The 16,997-nt window shown below is 36.8% G+C and overlaps 1 protein-coding gene across 1 annotated transcript; it reads left to right on the forward strand.

The window, feature by feature from the left end:
- The first annotated feature begins 3,224 nt into the window (after positions 1 to 3,224).
- On the forward strand, positions 3,225 to 16,594 carry LOC135205283 (iron-sulfur cluster assembly 2 homolog, mitochondrial-like). The gene is made up of 3 exons (XM_064235661.1): positions 3,225 to 3,810; positions 8,132 to 8,407; positions 15,546 to 16,594. The coding sequence occupies exons 1-3, from the start codon at positions 3,692 to 3,694 to the stop codon at positions 15,718 to 15,720; spliced, it is 570 nt and encodes a 189-aa protein (XP_064091731.1). The 5' UTR covers positions 3,225 to 3,691; the 3' UTR covers positions 15,721 to 16,594.
- The last annotated feature ends 403 nt before the right edge of the window (positions 16,595 to 16,997 follow it).

A 16,997-nucleotide genomic window follows, 5' to 3' on the forward strand; every position in this document is an offset into this window, starting at 1 on the left:
ACTCTAAGCCGTGTAATATACGTCAATTTTGCTCTCGCTTAGAAACGCAGAGATCTTATTTTTCTAAACTGTCAAGGAAAGTTTTTAATTTTTCTGTTTAAGGTTACGATTGAATGCGTATATTAGATCCATCCAATATTCATGGATATTTGCTTATTTTCCTTGTCAAATGACTGAAGTTACTGAATCTTACAGGGTTTTAAAAGTCGACAAAAGTAGGGGATTTTTCGAGCTGATTTACAGATCAAGTTACTTTCGATATTAATCTTATTGAAAGGAGTAAAAACAGAAGGCAACAGGATATACAGAAGGAAGACATAAGTGATTAGAAAGAAAAAATGAATAAAAATGTAAACAAATAAAGAATTGTTTTAGTGCAGTTAGTTACCACAAATTTTAGCCCTCAAGATCTGTGACCGTGAATAGGAGGTCAAGGGTCAAAGGTCTTACGTTAATCTCACCTGTAGTTTCGAGAAATAGGTTAGTATAAAAATATTTATGAAATATAATGGCTTATATTCTAGGCATCTACCTGCCAGGTTATTTGAAAATCAGAGACAAAAGTGAATTTATAATAACGATAATCTTCGATTGGTTGAGTGGTAATAATAGCAGTATTTAATTTAGAATAAATAAGAGAGAGAGAGAGATCGTCATAGCGGACTGGGACTTAATATTAATTACGAAGAAGAAGAAGAAGAAGAAGAAGAAGAAGAAGAAGAAGAAGAAGAAGAAGAAGAAGAAGAAGAAGAAAATTAAAAGAGGCAAGAAAATAATGTCTACGGTCATTCTACCCAGTTTTCAACAAGCTCCTTTAGTCCTCTTTGAATATAATAATAATAATAATAATAATAATAATAATAATAATAATAATAAACTAATAATAATAATCATAATTAATAATAATAATAATAATAATGATGATGATAATAATAATAATAATAATAATAATGAGTCTGTGAGATGCTAAGGGTCGATGGCAGTAGTTGGTCTTAGGGAAAGAATGACATATGTCCCAACTGCGTGGTAACATTGGTGACACATTTAGCGCCATCTAGAACTCGAATCCTTGGATATATAAGTAGTTTACCCGCATAAGATTCATATCAATCATTGTGAGGCTTTGGCCTTAAGAGAGAGATGGCAGTCATGATGTACATTCGAGGGTAAAATAATTCATCAAGGCTGATTCATTTGAATTCACGTTGCACCTACATATGTGACAGGTGATTCTCTCTCTCTCTCCTCTCTTCTTCTCTCCTCCCTCTCTCTCTCCTCTCTCTCTCTCTCTCTATCTCTCTCTCTCTCTCTCTCTCTCTCTCTCTCTCTCTCTCTCTCTCTCTCTCTCACGAGAATGCGAAAGTGCTAGAAGCACTTCTTCTTCAGAGGCGCAGAAATTTTTGTGGGACACAGATTCTCCCCTAAAAGGAATAAGATAACATTATTATTATTATTATTATTATTATTATTATTATTATTATTATTATTATTATTATTATTATTATTAACATCCCAAACATCTCTTGAGAATGGGCCACAGAAGGCCTGAAAGTACTCGAGTATGGAGGGTAAAACCTAAATTGTAAATTACTTAGAAGTAAACAAGTTACAAATTGAATTTGTGGGTTTCTTTTTCAATTATTATTATTATTACGAAATTTGTCAAGGACGCGTCCTATGGAATGTTAATTGGTTATTTGACACAAACAACAAACATATAGGCTACTAAAGTCACGAGGATATACAAGCATGGCGATAAAAATCATAGCACTATTTCACTCGTCTATAGGTTTCAGATTATTGGTCGCCTAGCAACCTTGATCTCCTATATCTATATCTATAAACGTAACTTAGGTAGACCTAGAAAAGCTGTGAGAGTAAGTCTGATTTATAGAAAAAATTGTTCGATGCAGTAATTTTCAGTTTCTGAACAAAGTTGATCACGCTCTAGACCAATGTTTAAAGATATTCTACTTTAGTCATCTGTCAAGTCTACTTTCAGAAGGAGCTTCTGCAAGACTATAACTAATACAGTGCTTGTAATAACCTTGCAGTTAGTTTGTGCTACTCGTTCACACAACGTCTGCATTTCATGTTCACGATGTTACACATTATGCAACTTTGCAGGCCGAGAGAGCTGGATTATTATATGCTATTGCTCTCAACCTCTCTGTGTGCGTTTGACACATTTTCTCACTCTCTCTCTCTTTTAGCATACGGGTGGTCGGCCCTGTGAGGGCTTGATAAAAGGTATATGAAACCATTTCGATGTTTTCACACACGGTTATGTGCATAGTTAGATTAATGATAACAGATTTACTTCACGAAGTAAAATGATAACTCGGCCTAGAGCTATACCTGACATTATCTACCTCACTCCTCCCTCGATGACAGCGGGAGAAATCTCGATACAAAAAAAGGAGGAGAATTCTGAGTAAAGAAAGAAGGAAACGACTTGAAAAACTAACCGGCTACGTTGCATTACATTCGGAAAAAAAAAAATTGCCGAAAGCGAGAACAAACTGGTTCGAACACAATGATTTAAAGTAAGCGCATGTTCTCTCTCTCTCTCTCTCTCTCTCTCTCTCTCTCTCTCTCTCTCTCTCTCTCTCTCTCTCTCTCGAACTGGGGGTTTGTAGTCTGCGAGCTAGCGACACACCTATTCTCTTTCCAAAGGAAAGGGGGTCACAAAAATGAACTGTTTACAACTTAAAGTGCACATTCGTCACATCCACTGCAATCGTTACGAGATATAGCAGCGATAAGTGCGGGTCGAAACTAACGTTTTCGACGGCCGAGAATTGAACCTATATTGCAACCGGATTAGTCGCTTCTCTTCCATATATATTAATAATCTAAAAAAAACTATTATATACAGTGCATTGGCGAACTTGAAATCTACGTAAAGGCAGCAATGCATATCGCCTAGACCGACCGGGAGGCTGCATGCATATGCTTCCCCCAATTGGGGCACAGAAACGGGCACGTGTCTTAAGGATCGCTCGTGTGTCAATGAGGGAGGTTAATATGATCGTTTTGACCCCTGACAAGCAAAATCGATTTAAGTATGAAAGTGTTTAAAAGTGGCGCGCGAATTTGTTGACGGGGGTGGGGTGGGGGAGGGGGGGTAGGGCCGCGTCGTCTGCTGGGCCAGATCGATTCGAGAGTCGATCCTGCAACACACACAAGACCTAATGTGGGAGAGAAGCCAGGCCGCTTTATATATCGGCCCTTAATACGCGTCCAGGCCGTTGCTCTGGCGTTTCGTGTCCAACGAGGAACGACCATAAAAGCTTTCTTTTCTATATTCGTCAACTGCTAAGGCGTTTCTGTAATGACAGCCGGCCATTAAGATGCATTCTTCTAGATTACGTATTTATAAGCATAGCTGGCAACGTCAACCCGGCCTCACGGACGATGCTAAATGTTACCACATTGTCTTAAAGTTTCGATGCCCAGAGGAAGTTTTCGCCCGATTCTCGATTCAATCTCGTCGATTTCGGGTCGATTTCGCGATTAATTATGCATTATAAATTTATGATGTGTCATAATATGAATTAAAAATTTTCAAATGTTCGACTGGCGAAGGATAATACGGCTTTTAACGCGTAATGAAAAACGAAAGTAGGAAAGACGAACGAAGCTCAATGGGAAAAAGGCGATCCGTCCTGTGCGTCGTCTGCACTTGCGAATGTTATGTTGCCTCAGAAGCGAAGTGACCAGGATGGCGACCACAGCAATACGTTCGAAATTGTCAAAATTCGTCCATTGCCGTCACTGTCGATATTCCAGGTGCTTTTCGACCAAGAGGTAAGTCAATTAAAAGATTAGTTAGCATTAATAAATGAGTGTCGTAGCTACTTTGTTATTCAGGGCTCTTTTTAAACGTAAAGGTATAGCTATGCCTTACGTCAGGAGTCATGGACGAACTGTCATGTTATAGGCTAGTATGTCGCAGCTTTCTTTATGGACGTCGTAAGTCGGAGTCGTAAGTTTAGAGACTAAATTAAACTTGTAAAGAGGATTGGTATGAATTGGCAGCCAGGATTTAATCTAACCCATTGTGCTGTTATTTCATTATTCTAGGGTATGACGTAGGTAATACAATGCCCAGGTATGTGGGATTCTGACCTCTTATTATTATTATTATTATTATTATATTATTATTATTATTATTATTGACAGGACAAAGTTTGGCTTGTAAACGTATTTCTAGGTTAAGCACCAGGCCTACCTACAACTTAACCTGACGTAGCCTAACCTAACCTAACCTAACCTGTTATTGAAGCACTGATTGGCTGCCCTTGGGGTTGGACGTACAACATAAAACATTGACAGTAGGACCTATATTCCATGAACATAAACAAAAGACATGTACATAAACAGAAACGTGGTCAAAAGATGGTAAATATTCCGGTCAGCAACGCCCAGGAGCCTGGCTGCGGTAGTTGTCTTCAGTTTTACCCCCAGATAGCAATTTGTCCGCTTTCAGCTGGGCTTTATTGGGAGTCATCGTCCAGGGGCTTCAAGTATGGCCTTTGCAGCATTCCTATTTATGTTTATATGCTTAATTTATTGGTTTGTCCCTTTTCAAAGTGCAATACTACGTACCGACTGTGGCCTACAATGATTAGTGCCGTCAGAATCCTAAATCATCGAGGTTGTTACAGTTGCATCTCCTACAGGTAGTCAGAATTCTAAGTCCTGGAGGTCATTACAGTACCATCTCCTACTGGCAAAGGATGTCAGTGCACCTCAATCGGTGCGCTGTAGGTATTAATTAGGGTTCTTTGGCCTGTAGCTGCAATCCCTTTCATTCCTATTACTGTACCCTATTCAACATTGTCTTTCTTCCATCTTACTTTCCACCCTCTCCTAACAGTTGTTTCATGGTGCAACTGCCAGAGATTTCCATCCTGTTACACCTTCATAACCTTTTACTTTCAATGTCTCTCAGTGCTGAATGACCTCTTCAGTCCCAGTGCTTGGCCTGCAGTGGTATATCTAGAAATCTTTTATGGGGTTGCCACGTAGGATTATATGTATATATAGGTGTATTATGTATACACATACAGTACATATATATCAATATTTAAACATGTATGTCTGCACGTATAGACGTTATTATTAGTTGTTGTTTGTTTTATTCTACAGTTGTTTTTGTCCTAGTACAGTTGTTGTTGAAATAATCATTAACTAAGCAAAGTTTTGCTACTCATAATGATTTATTGAAAGAAAGCAATATTTTATTATTCATATCCATGGGGGATGTGTGTTCACGTGCCTCCCTACCCCCTTTAAAACTGCCACTGATGGGCTGTGGTCGAAATTTTTACTCCAATTCCAATTACTGTACCATCAGGTGCTATTTATATTGAATTTTTTAGCAAATGAAGACCATTGGCATTTTCAATGCTTGCAGTGAATTCTTTGATTCAGTGTTGAATTTCTTTCTTTCTTGTTACGAATCTCTTGTTGAAATTGTCTGCATCTGAGTCAAAAGTTTCTTGGAAGTCCTAAGTTTTATCAGCTTTAATTATGGTATGAAAATTGTAGTATCCATCTTTAAAGGTCAAAGCCAGTGGTACAGTGAACCTCCAGTATTCGCGTTCTCAAGATTCGTGGACTTGGCTACATTCGGGTTTCTCTGTGGAACATATCTACTCATTATTTGCAGAATATTGCCTATTCACAGTATTTTTCACTGAGTATCTTCACTAAATAATGTATTTTCATATCAGTTTCATGACTAAATGCATGTTTTGTGATAAAACTATTAAAATATTCAGGCATAAGCATATTAGAGGATTTTTCTTGTGTTTGAACTATCAAAATAGGCAGTTCTAGAGTTTTTAGAGGGGTTCTAAGTATTTGCGGATTGTTAGCGATTCGTGGGGGATCTGGAATGCATACCCTGCGAATGCATGGGTTCATTGTACTCTCTGTCAACATTAATGCCCATGGTTTCTGATGCATGTTAGGTTTCTCTCGGCCAAAACTATGCCGTGACTGGCATCCATGACATGTCAATGATTTATGCTTTTGGATGTATTGACTGGAGTTAATTAAGTTGTACCATGTAGTCAGACCAAGAATTTATAGTTACTTTGTTTATAGGTCAAGGCAAAGAACTTTCTGAAATCCCCATGTAGTACAGGTAGAAAAATTAAATGCAAATAGGTTAGATTTAATAACAGAAAAGTAAATTATCAACTACTAAAAATAAGTGCAAAAATGTTTAACCTAAGCAAGGGCTTTAGTCAAGGAAGACAGCTCCTTGGGATATCATTTTAAAAGAAGGTAAAAGAGCAAACCAGTTGTATATAGCAACACTACCAAAGGCCCAGCTAAGACCCCTGTGAACTTTTTAAATACAGTATATACTGTATTTAACATTTTCTTTTGAGTCTATATGCTGGGCATTTCTGTAAAACAGTCCTCATACTAACTGCAATGTTGTTAATTGGTAGCAGGTGGGTGTGGGGGACATACACCCTCTCATCTGTCAGAAACCTGTCACTTCTGTGGTCCCTGTTAGGTTAAGATGTGTTTGTTTTCTATGCAGTTATGGTTCTCAGTTGTTTTGTGGAGCTTGATATTTTTAATTTTGTATTGTTTTTGGTTTGGTGGTATAGTATGTCAGGAATACTACGCTTGAATAACAGTATTAGTGTTTTAGTGTAGTACATATATTGTTTTTTCTCTGGCAACCCAAATCTTATATATTCATACTAAGCTTTTTCTGTAAAGTTTAAGTGATTGTGCATTGTAGTAACTATTGCCTTACAAAAAGACTCGGTTTGTATACTAGAGAAACAAATGGTAATTATGAGAAGTCTCATAAATTGTTTTACTATTAGGGATTGATCTTACCTACTGTTGAAGATGTCTCACATCTTTGTGCTGGTCATGTGCAGTCAACATTTCAAAGAAGAATGCTAGGCTGACCTAGATGAACTGTCCAGTTTACCTGTTCTCCACCAAGCGTGTTTTGTATGTTACAGCCGTATCAGAATTCTTGCTGTCATAGCAATTGGAGTGTTTTAAGGCATTCAGGATTTTGGCTGTTGCACTGTTTTCATGGTATTTTGATTTTCCCTCCACCTTTTTTTGCTTCGTCATTTTGGATAATCCTTAATCATATTCTGTTTATTTTAGTCTAAAGTTGACACATCAGTCATCACCTTCACCCCTGTCAGTTTCTGGTAGTAGCAATATAGATGTAGTGTTTGGACCTATTAATGTATGTGGTAACCATAGAGAAAAGATTGTTTTACTATGAGCCCTGATGCTCTCGTTAATGTTTGTTTTTCAGTCCATTATTGAGCCTCTTTCTTCTGTTTTGGCCTTATAGTCTCAACCCACATTTTCATCTCTTCCTGTTTCCTTCTCTTTCATTTCCTCTTTCTCCTCATAATCCTTATCTTCCCTGTCTCATCTGTGTCCATTGATGTTAGTTGCCGATCCTTATCTTGCCACCTTGAATGTGTTTTGCAGCTTCTGCTGTCTGTTTAGAAGGAGCTTCCTTAGCAACTAAGCCTAATGTCATATTTGATATATTTATGCAATGTGAGCTGTTGTCAGGCAGTATCATATCCCCTAAGGTGGTAGCTAGCTAGTGAGTTAGTCGCGTTGGGCCTTACTGACTAAGTCCTCCCTCCCAGCTCTCTGCTAATTTTCTGTTAACCTATGCTTTCTGTTGAGTCACCACAAACTTTGTTTTTTGTATGTTTATTTTCAGTCTTATTATCTTCATTCTACTCTTCAACCTTGTAAATATTTCCCCCAACTCGTCCTCAGGCAATGCTGTTAACACTAGGTCATGTGCGTAAAGTCCCAGGAACCGCTTTTTGGCGGTCCATTGGGGCTTCTTTCATTACTGTCATAAACATAGAAGGTTTAAGCACTGATCTTTTATAGATGTGATCGTCTATCTTAGACTTATTCTTCTAGTACACCTGTCAGTGTTTTACCCTAGATTAGGTGTTAGGGGAGCACACATCACCCAGTTACTTATTTAGCTCCATGGGTAAGAGGTAGTATTGTATTTATGGAATATAAAATTGTAATCTTTCACTTTTCAAGCATTTTTAAGAAGAGCAAATGATAACAGTGTCCTTATCCTTTGCAGAGCATTACCACTGTTGACTTCAAAAGCTTCAAATAGTAGTACTACTACTAGTCGTCAGCACATCCTACAATACCCGTCATTTGCTACCGATGCCAAATCAGTAAGCACCGACAAACACCCAAATGAAGGCCTCATCCTTAGTGATTCCTGCGTTACAAGGCTCAAGGAGATAATAGATGATGATTCTTCTTTTCTTAGGATTATAGTGGAAGGTGGAGGGTGTTCAGGTTTTCAGTACAAGTTCGACGTAGATACACAATTATCTGAGGATGACAGGTAAAGTAGATAGATGTGTTGTAGATTTGGTTTCAGATACAAAGGTATTTTTTAATTTCATTTGGCAAATGAAGCTGAAGTTAATACAGGCAGTCCCCGGGTTACAACGAGGTTCCATTCTTGAGACGCGTCGTAAGCCGAAAATCATTGTAAGCCGGAACATTGTCAAAAATCCTAAGAAAACCTTACTTTTAATGCTTTGGGTGCATTGAAAACTATGCAAACTGCATTCTAATGGCATTTTTCATAAAAAAAAAAACCTTCAAATATTGATTATTTTGCATTTTTGGTGTCATATTTCATCTGCCAGATGAGCGTTGTAGGCGTCGTAACCCTGGAAATAATGTCTGATGAATATAATTGAAAAGCGTCGTAAGCCGAGACCGTCGTAACCCGGGGACTGCCTGTACCTTGTAAAGGAAAAGGGAGAATACATTGTTATAGGTAGAATGATAATGCTGTCCTAGGAGGTTAAGAGCACATAATCAGCCTCCCTTACTAATGCTGTACCATGCCCTATTTTACATATTGTATACTTATGTTCCTTGGGTCATCAAAATTTTACCAGTTATAATCATTTTATTTATCTCCATTTTAACCTCTCCTCTTTCATACTATACATATACATTGCCAAGTATGAAATTTCTTTGGTTTATAGTATGAGAAAATTTGTGAAAAAATAATGCTAAGTTCAAGTCATTGTTGTACTCTTATGCTAGACAGCCAAATCCTAGCATAAAAAACTTGTCTGCAACACGAACCCCTAACGTCTCGAACATCTCAAAACACACAAAATTCTGAAAGACTAAACATTACCACTTTCCCAGAAAATGTGTAACTAGATAAAATAAAAGATACATAAAACATTAATATCATAATACAAATGTTTTCAAAATATCTTCAACATGACAAACATAAAATGCTAAAGAACAAAATGTAGCTGGTCCCTCTCTCCCTGAAGGGGGAATATCCCCTCGGGAGACGGACCAGCATTACACGTAACACAGCTGATGACAAAGCAGAGGAAAAGGCATGAGGCACATGTACTGCAATTTGCATCTGTTCCAAAGGAAGGTCAACACAGGAATCATGGAAGACTGTGTAAATATGTTGACATCCATTGGACTTCTGGCCTGGATCTATATGAAACAAACCACAGGCTTAGGTAAAAAAAACCGGCTTGGGGATGTCACAAGGTTCCAAACCCAGTCAGTGACCAGCATCTACCTTGTATACACATGAGTTGCCAGATGCCACAGACTCCTTGCTTTACGATCTTTGTTTTTTTAACCGGTTCCCAGCTTGTGCTAGATTATCATCCTATTGTTAAGACCTCAGGTTTGTTGGCTATGAAAGATACAAATTGATTACAAATTTGTCATGTTGAATAAGATTAAAGGCATTGCATATGAGTTCCAAAGTGTAAATGATTCCCTTGCCTTGCTCAATGGAACCTTTTTTACAGCAGGAGTCAATAATATCCCCTAACCTAGTGGTCTCTTCTGACAGCAACCATTACCTGAATGGCCATTAGAACTTATGCAATTGCACAGTGGTACAAGGAGAAATACAGAGCTGTGTTCTGTCTTGCAATAAAAACAGTTAGGTGTTAGTCTTGTTAAATTTTTGTTGCAACTCCACCATTTGCTGTTTTGAAGAAAGATAGCTGGCAAGTATATCCCAAATCCAGGAGCCCCAGTGTGCTGACTGTTACATTATTTAGCTGTGAGTGAAATATCATTTGTCTTCCTTATGACATTGTTTTTGCACATTTTGTAAACATCTTTTCCATATTACTTGCTGCAACAAACATGTTAAAGAGTTAATAGAAGAAACTGCAATTCATAATTGGAAGTACAGTAGTACCTTGAGATACGAAATTAATCCGTTCCGAGGCACCATTCGTATCATGAGGTTTTCTTATCTTGGACCACATTTTACATGTAAAATGGCTAATCCGTTCCAAGCCCTCCAAAAACACCCCAGTAAATTTCATAATAAAGCTAAATTGACCTATAAACAATGAAATACGTACTACAACAATTTGGACCATTCAATACCTAAATTATTAAAAAAATGCAAAATATAACCTGTAAATAAAGTGTATATTAGTGTACATGGTAACAAGAAATATACTGTATGTAAAATGTGGAAGCTTACCTTTCAAGTGAGGCTACGTACATACGTAACTATCCAAGGAAGATTGCTTCTGCCTACTTTTCACAATGTTCCTGTGTGAGTCTTTTCGGGGGGTGTCTTCTACAAATGATTGCACTTTATGAAAAGCGGCTTTAATTTCTGCCGGGTTTTTTTTATATATATGTACGTACGTACACTTTAAAAAATATACGTACACAATGTTCCTGTGTGAGCCTTTTCGGGGGGTGTCTTCTACAAATGATTGTACTTTATGAAGAGCGGCTTTAATTTCTGCCATTTTTTTTTTTCTTTTTTTTTTGATTTTTAACTTTTTTTCCTTTACGGGTTTTTTTTTTTTTCTTTTTACAGAATTTCAAACTTTCTGTTTTTTTATCACGCGGGTTCTTGTTTTTTTTTGTACCTCATGACTCTGTTTGGCCCTGGTGTCCATCAAAACCCTGTTCAACCAAATGCTCTCTCTGCAACTGATTGGGGTACTGAATGTTCGGCTGCTGACCTTCAACATAACTGAAGTGCCTTGATTATACGTACTGGTATGCATGTTGTAAATGATTGGTCTACACCCTCTGTTCAGCAGGGAGTGGATATTCTACCAACCTAGCAAAGTTTCCAGTTATCCCATGAGAGAGACCTTGATCACTTATCTCATGTGAGAGATCTTGGTCACTTTTTTTTTTTAAATAACGTACACATTGACGATCCCGAAAACGAATACCGCGTGCGTACTATAACAATGCTGGTACCGAGTGGCCGAAGCACGCCACCACGTGTACATAGTAGATGCATGATGGGAGGGACGCTTGCCAATAGGAGAGAAGGATTTCATGGCCGCGACTAGCATCAGGAACCAATGGGAGAGCAGGAGGATGGTGGCGAGTCTACTAGTAGTACTAAGATGGCGGCGTGCGGCGCGATTTTCAAAATTGTTATCCGGGCGAATCTCGGACTTTCAGAAACCTTTCGTATCTTGAAAACTTTTTGTATGTAGAGCTGTTAAATTTTTCGTATTGGTTTTCGTATCGAGTTTTTCGTAAGTTGAGCCTTTCGTATCTCGAGGTATGTACCTCTGTACGTATTGTTCACTGAGATGATCTGAAGAGTTTCGAATTCCTAAAGGATCACCTTCAAAGACAAAGCCTGAATTTAAGAATAGATATTTCCCAGAGATCTACATGGGTTCCTCATGTAAAAGTTTTGAATATCGAATGCCAAGATACTTTGAAACTTATTAAAGTATTGACCTATAAATCATGAGGGACTGGTCACAAATGTTATTAAGGTTATGAAAAGCCATAGTTGTTTTCAAAACAGGGTCTTAGATGTGAAATGTACTCAGTAATCACCCCATGCCAATTTAGGGTTTTAGATTCTCTACATATACTGGGAGCAGGTTATTTGCAGGTATTTTAAGATCTTTGCTTGTTGTAAGTCTTTTGTTAGATGCTGGAGCTATTACCATCAGACCTTCGCCAGGAACCATCCATTCCTCAGTATTGGTATAGGTGCAGGGGTTTTCAGATTCAGCTTCTCAGACTTTCAGCAGGGAAAAGCTCTTCAGGAACTTTTGAGTCTCACTAGAGCCATAGTTTTAGGGTGAAATACTAGCTAGAAATGTGATGCTTCCATTTAATGGAAGATATCGTCGTACCCACCACAGAAATTACCAGGGACTTCATTCTGTAAACGCTTCATTGGCATCAAGAAGAATATGACAGAGGTGGATGTTCGTATAATTTTGATGCCACATGTGTAAGAACACTGATTCAGGTTTTATTTTCATAACTGGTGTTGGTCTTGTAGTGAGAGTAGCCTCTCAGATTGTTAGTTGCTTGGTGGAGTGTAGCTTTTGACGAAGTAACATAATCTGCTAAGTATAAAATGCTGTCAAACCAAGCAATGAGGCACTTTTAGCCATTTGACACTTAACTTTGCGCGATTCTGGTGAAATTATGGAAAAATGAACCATAAACGTTTTGATGTGGTTATCACTGGGATGACATCTGGAGTGTTACAGACGATTTAACTTTCATATCCTACAGAAGTAGGGGTGTTCAAATGAAATTTATCATTAAACTAACCCAGATTAATCAATAAAAATATGCATTATTTATTTTGCAATAACTGGCACAAACAGGGATAATCTATAGTAATATATCATTGGAAAGAAAATACATATTAGACTTTTTCAAATATTTACAAAAACTACTGAAATATGCTTTTGGCTAATTGCAACCAATTCTGTTTTTTTAATTTATATTTTTAAATACTACAGACAATGAAATTTTGTGTAAACTTTAAGGCAAAAGGCTAGAAGAGAGTGCAGTTTACTAATGCTGGGTTTTGGATGACCTCCATGATCTCAAATGGTCAATAGGTTTGGAGCTGGAAGGACATCTCCCATTATGTGCTGGAAATTAACCACTACTATATTTTGTTGTTAAAAGTTTAAAGCCATCATTTTCATCCAGTTCAACCAATTTCTTAATTCAGTAAGGACCGGGGAAATGTCATGCATATTTGCTAGGTAGATTACAAACCGAACACCTTTTGTAAATGGCAGATTACATAATTCTCCCCTCTGTGGTCTGAGATCTTTGACTGCCTTGTTCCTCTCTCGGTTGGTTCTCTGTATCAGGTTTATCATCAGATCCAGTAGTCTGATCAAACTACTTGATAGTATTACCAACAGATCTTTTGAAACTGCAGCAAAGTGACTGACAAAAGCATTGGTGGTTTATGTTGAATATGTTTACCAACTGTTTTCGTACCTTGCTCCACTACTAAGGCCAGAGGAGTTTACTTAATTTATTGAGTTTGGGAATATTGTCCACCATCTTTTCAGTATTTAATTTATTGAGTTGGGGAATATTGTCCACCATCTTTTCAGTAATTCCTTCATTTGATGTCTAAATTGAGCCATTGCTCCGTGATATTGACCTTTGTAGTGATCACACTTATGCCTTTTATAGCTCATCTCTGCTGCTGTCATTGCTGTGCACTTCACGACACTCACATTCCACCATGTGCACTAAGTTTCCTTTTGTTCTTAACGCAAATTGCATCCTCTATCAATGGAAAATTCAGGAACAGCATCTATTGAACTTTTTCCTAGAAATGAATTCTGTTTTGTACTTTATTCCACTTTGGTAACCTGGACGCTACCCATCAAAGTTTCTCTTGGGGTACCCATTTGTTCTTGAAAAGTAGCTGACTAGTGTCCATGAACCTTTTGCTGTTCATGCCATTTTAGCCTTATCCTTGCTCGTGGTTATTAACTTTGTTGAGGTGAATATCTCCATGATTACAGGGGCATTCAGCCCACTGATGATAAACCTTTGGTTTAGGCATATAAAATAACTAATGCTATGAATTTCTTGTTGAGTAAATATATCATGAATTGTATCTTAGGAACATTCAGTTATTAAAAGTGCAGGTTTTTGCATTCTGCAGCATGCACTTAAACTGTTCATTTTAAATTTATTGATGCCTAATTGCCCTGGGCATTTATACAGTGTAAACCATGCCCAATTCATGAGACTAAGAGCATCATGAGCATACACTCATCCATCTTGTTGGTGGTAAACCTGACAGAAAACATGTTGTAACCAAACCTTATAGAATATGAAAAGTCTTTACCCCAAGAATTGGTTTGCCCCTTCAAATCCATAGGCTACCTATGAAGTAGTGTAAGTTCTGCCTTTGAGATATCAATATAATTTTTCATATTGATAGCTCATAGACCTGAACATTGTTGGGTTTATAGTCTCACTACAACCCCTAGTGTTGGCTTCAGCTGTAAATGCTTTTCTAAGCAGAGTAACTTTTTATATATACCTGGCTAGAAAATTTAGACCTCAATGGAAAAATTCATGATGGTCAATCTAAAGTTAATTGCAGACATTATCTTACTTACTAACGAATTATGGAAAGTGTTTGGTGAAAGCTGATTGACCCATGAATATCTGGTATATTTGCTGATCTTGTGTCCACGTCTTGAGCACTTCAAATTGTCTTTTCCACTTTATGTGCTAGGATGATGTTAATTAAACTCTTGAATGTTCTCAGAAATTTTATAGAAAGTAAGTGGCTTTACTACTATTAGGTTTGTTGAGAAAAAAAGTTTTCCGTGATGCATTTTATGAATTGGTACAGTACCAATTTCTACAATTTCTTAGTTTTATATTTTGTGGTTGTTTAATAAGGAACTATGGTATTTATGGACTAAATAAATCTGTAAAATGTGTCCAAATTTTTGTCATTGTTTATTTTAGTTCAAAATACTGGAAGTAAATGTTTCCCAGTGTTTGTGTCCATAGTTATAAGATCAGATAACAAAAATCAGTCAGACTTAGTAATCATTATATTAAGGACACTATTTACAAGTTGAGGAACTAGTAATGTAATGGATTGAATGAATTATGTACTGTAGTTAAATATTCTTATTAGAATACTCCATTTTGTATACTGTAGCTCAAATTACTTACAGAATGTGTCAGAGTGAGTGTCCTTAATTTACAAAAATCAATTGCAACTCATAGGTTAGGCCTACTTAATTTATAATAATAATTCACAATTTGTAGATGAAGCGCACTGTGAAAATGTTGAAAAAGTAATGTCGGAATGTTAAAAAGAATGACTAAAAATTGGTCACTGTCACTTCACCTTGTTTATCATGCAAAAAGTACAGGAAAAATACCTTGCAAAGATTTCATACCACTTATGTGTGCATCTTGAAAAGGCATTTGATACTGTTTCAGTGTTGCGATACAACAAAGCCATTACTATCTACAGTGTGCTACACAAGGCATGATATAAGTACGTAATTCCAAGGGGGAGATGTAGGTAGTAAAACCCATGCAAGTGGTATTGATAAAAAACCAAAATCTTTTCCTTTTTCAAAAGTTCCCGAAGATGATTTTCTGAAATAGTATATATTATCAACACTTGCATTATCAACTGACACATTTCTTCCTTTCAGGGTTTTTGAAAGAGATGGTGTCCGTGTTGTCGTAGACGAAACGTCAATGGAATATGTAAAAGGATCCACCATTGACTATCACACGGAACTCATTCGAGCAGCTTTCAGACTCCTAGATAATCCGCAAGCAGAAGCTGGCTGCTCGTGTGGGGCATCTTTTTCCATAAAGATATAGAAAAATGTAGTATATACATGTTTTGTTTGGAAATTGGCTGTGTTGTTCACTGAATGCCAAGGAAGTTATAAGGTTTCAGATGTAACATTTTCTGCTCAAGAAAAGTTCTGTATATATGTACATAGGTATTTAGTTATTTTTTTTAGATTTGGAGATTTATTTCTGCTTTAATAGATTGTCCATTATTGTTAATAGCAGAGATATCTGTAGCTTGAAAGCAAGTTCTAGCACTATTTGGACACTAGTTAATAGTGCATTTTTTGTTTTAAGTTCATAGTTATTTAATGAATATATAAAAGGTGCTGTATTCTTGTGCTTGGTTGTGGAATGTTAAAAACAGGCAAAACTTGACTTGCACCAAGAAGCTAAAGTTTATTTACAATTGAATTTCAAATAACTCAGTATTAAAAAGAGGAAATGAAAATAGTCTTGGTCAGGGGACATTCAACCTCAGTAGGTCAAAAGAAAGTCAAGACAAGACATCAGGTGCAGCTAAATGGCACGATTTGGCGCAGATGTACCTCTGCAATCAGGGTTAGGAATGAAGGTGAAATGTTAGATATTAGTTTTCATTTGTGATAGGAAAAATGTTAGAAATTAGTTTAGATATTAGTTTTCATTTGTGATAGGCCAGAGAAATACAAAGTGGGTTATGTGTGCCTTAAATTATAAACGGGTTATGTTTTCTACGCAGGTATTTAGGTGAATGATGAAGCTAAGGAAGGTTTGTGATACTAATAGGTACTGCAGTGCTTATCACTTGGCAAAAATAAGACTAGACAAGGTTTAAGTTTTAACAGGTCTGATGAAAAACATCAGGTTGATATATATTGTTATTAATTTAATTTATTGAATAAAACCATCAAGTGTTATAGCTCATGATTTCTTTTGCCACAAAACTCAGGATTATGAAATGGTAAAGCTGAATACTGCATAAGTAAGGGAAATGATTAATTTCATCATCTTAAGGTGTGCAATAAAATACAGGTCACTCTGGGTAAAAAAAAAATATCAAATGCTGGAATACATGTTGTGTGGTTTAAGGAACCTTTTGCCATTACAGCTGTACAGTTCTTTGAAATAATTGGGTTTTCAATTCCCAGATTTAATAGCATGTCGAATTTTTACCAGAAATTAAATGGGATATTTTTTACCTTTATGACCATTCATTAAAACTGCAGATGACCCATTTTGGGTAAAAATGTGAAGTAAACTAATGTTGAGTAAGTCATAAATCCATAAAAGACAAATATTGATATATTTTACCATTAAAATAC

This window comes from Macrobrachium nipponense, chromosome 49 (assembly GCF_015104395.2).
Source record: "Macrobrachium nipponense isolate FS-2020 chromosome 49, ASM1510439v2, whole genome shotgun sequence".
NCBI classification, from domain to species: domain Eukaryota; kingdom Metazoa; phylum Arthropoda; class Malacostraca; order Decapoda; family Palaemonidae; genus Macrobrachium; species Macrobrachium nipponense.

Excerpts from the sequence above, each read along its gene's own strand:
- LOC135205283 (XM_064235661.1), top strand. The coding sequence starts at position 3,692 with ATGTTATGTTGCCTCAGAAGCGAAGTGACCAGGATGGCGACCACAGCA. Across the intron at positions 3,811-8,131 it reads AGGTGCTTTTCGACCAAGAG|AGCATTACCACTGTTGACTT; the intron begins GTAAGTCAATTA and ends TATCCTTTGCAG. Across the intron at positions 8,408-15,545 it reads CAATTATCTGAGGATGACAG|GGTTTTTGAAAGAGATGGTG; the intron begins GTAAAGTAGATA and ends TCTTCCTTTCAG.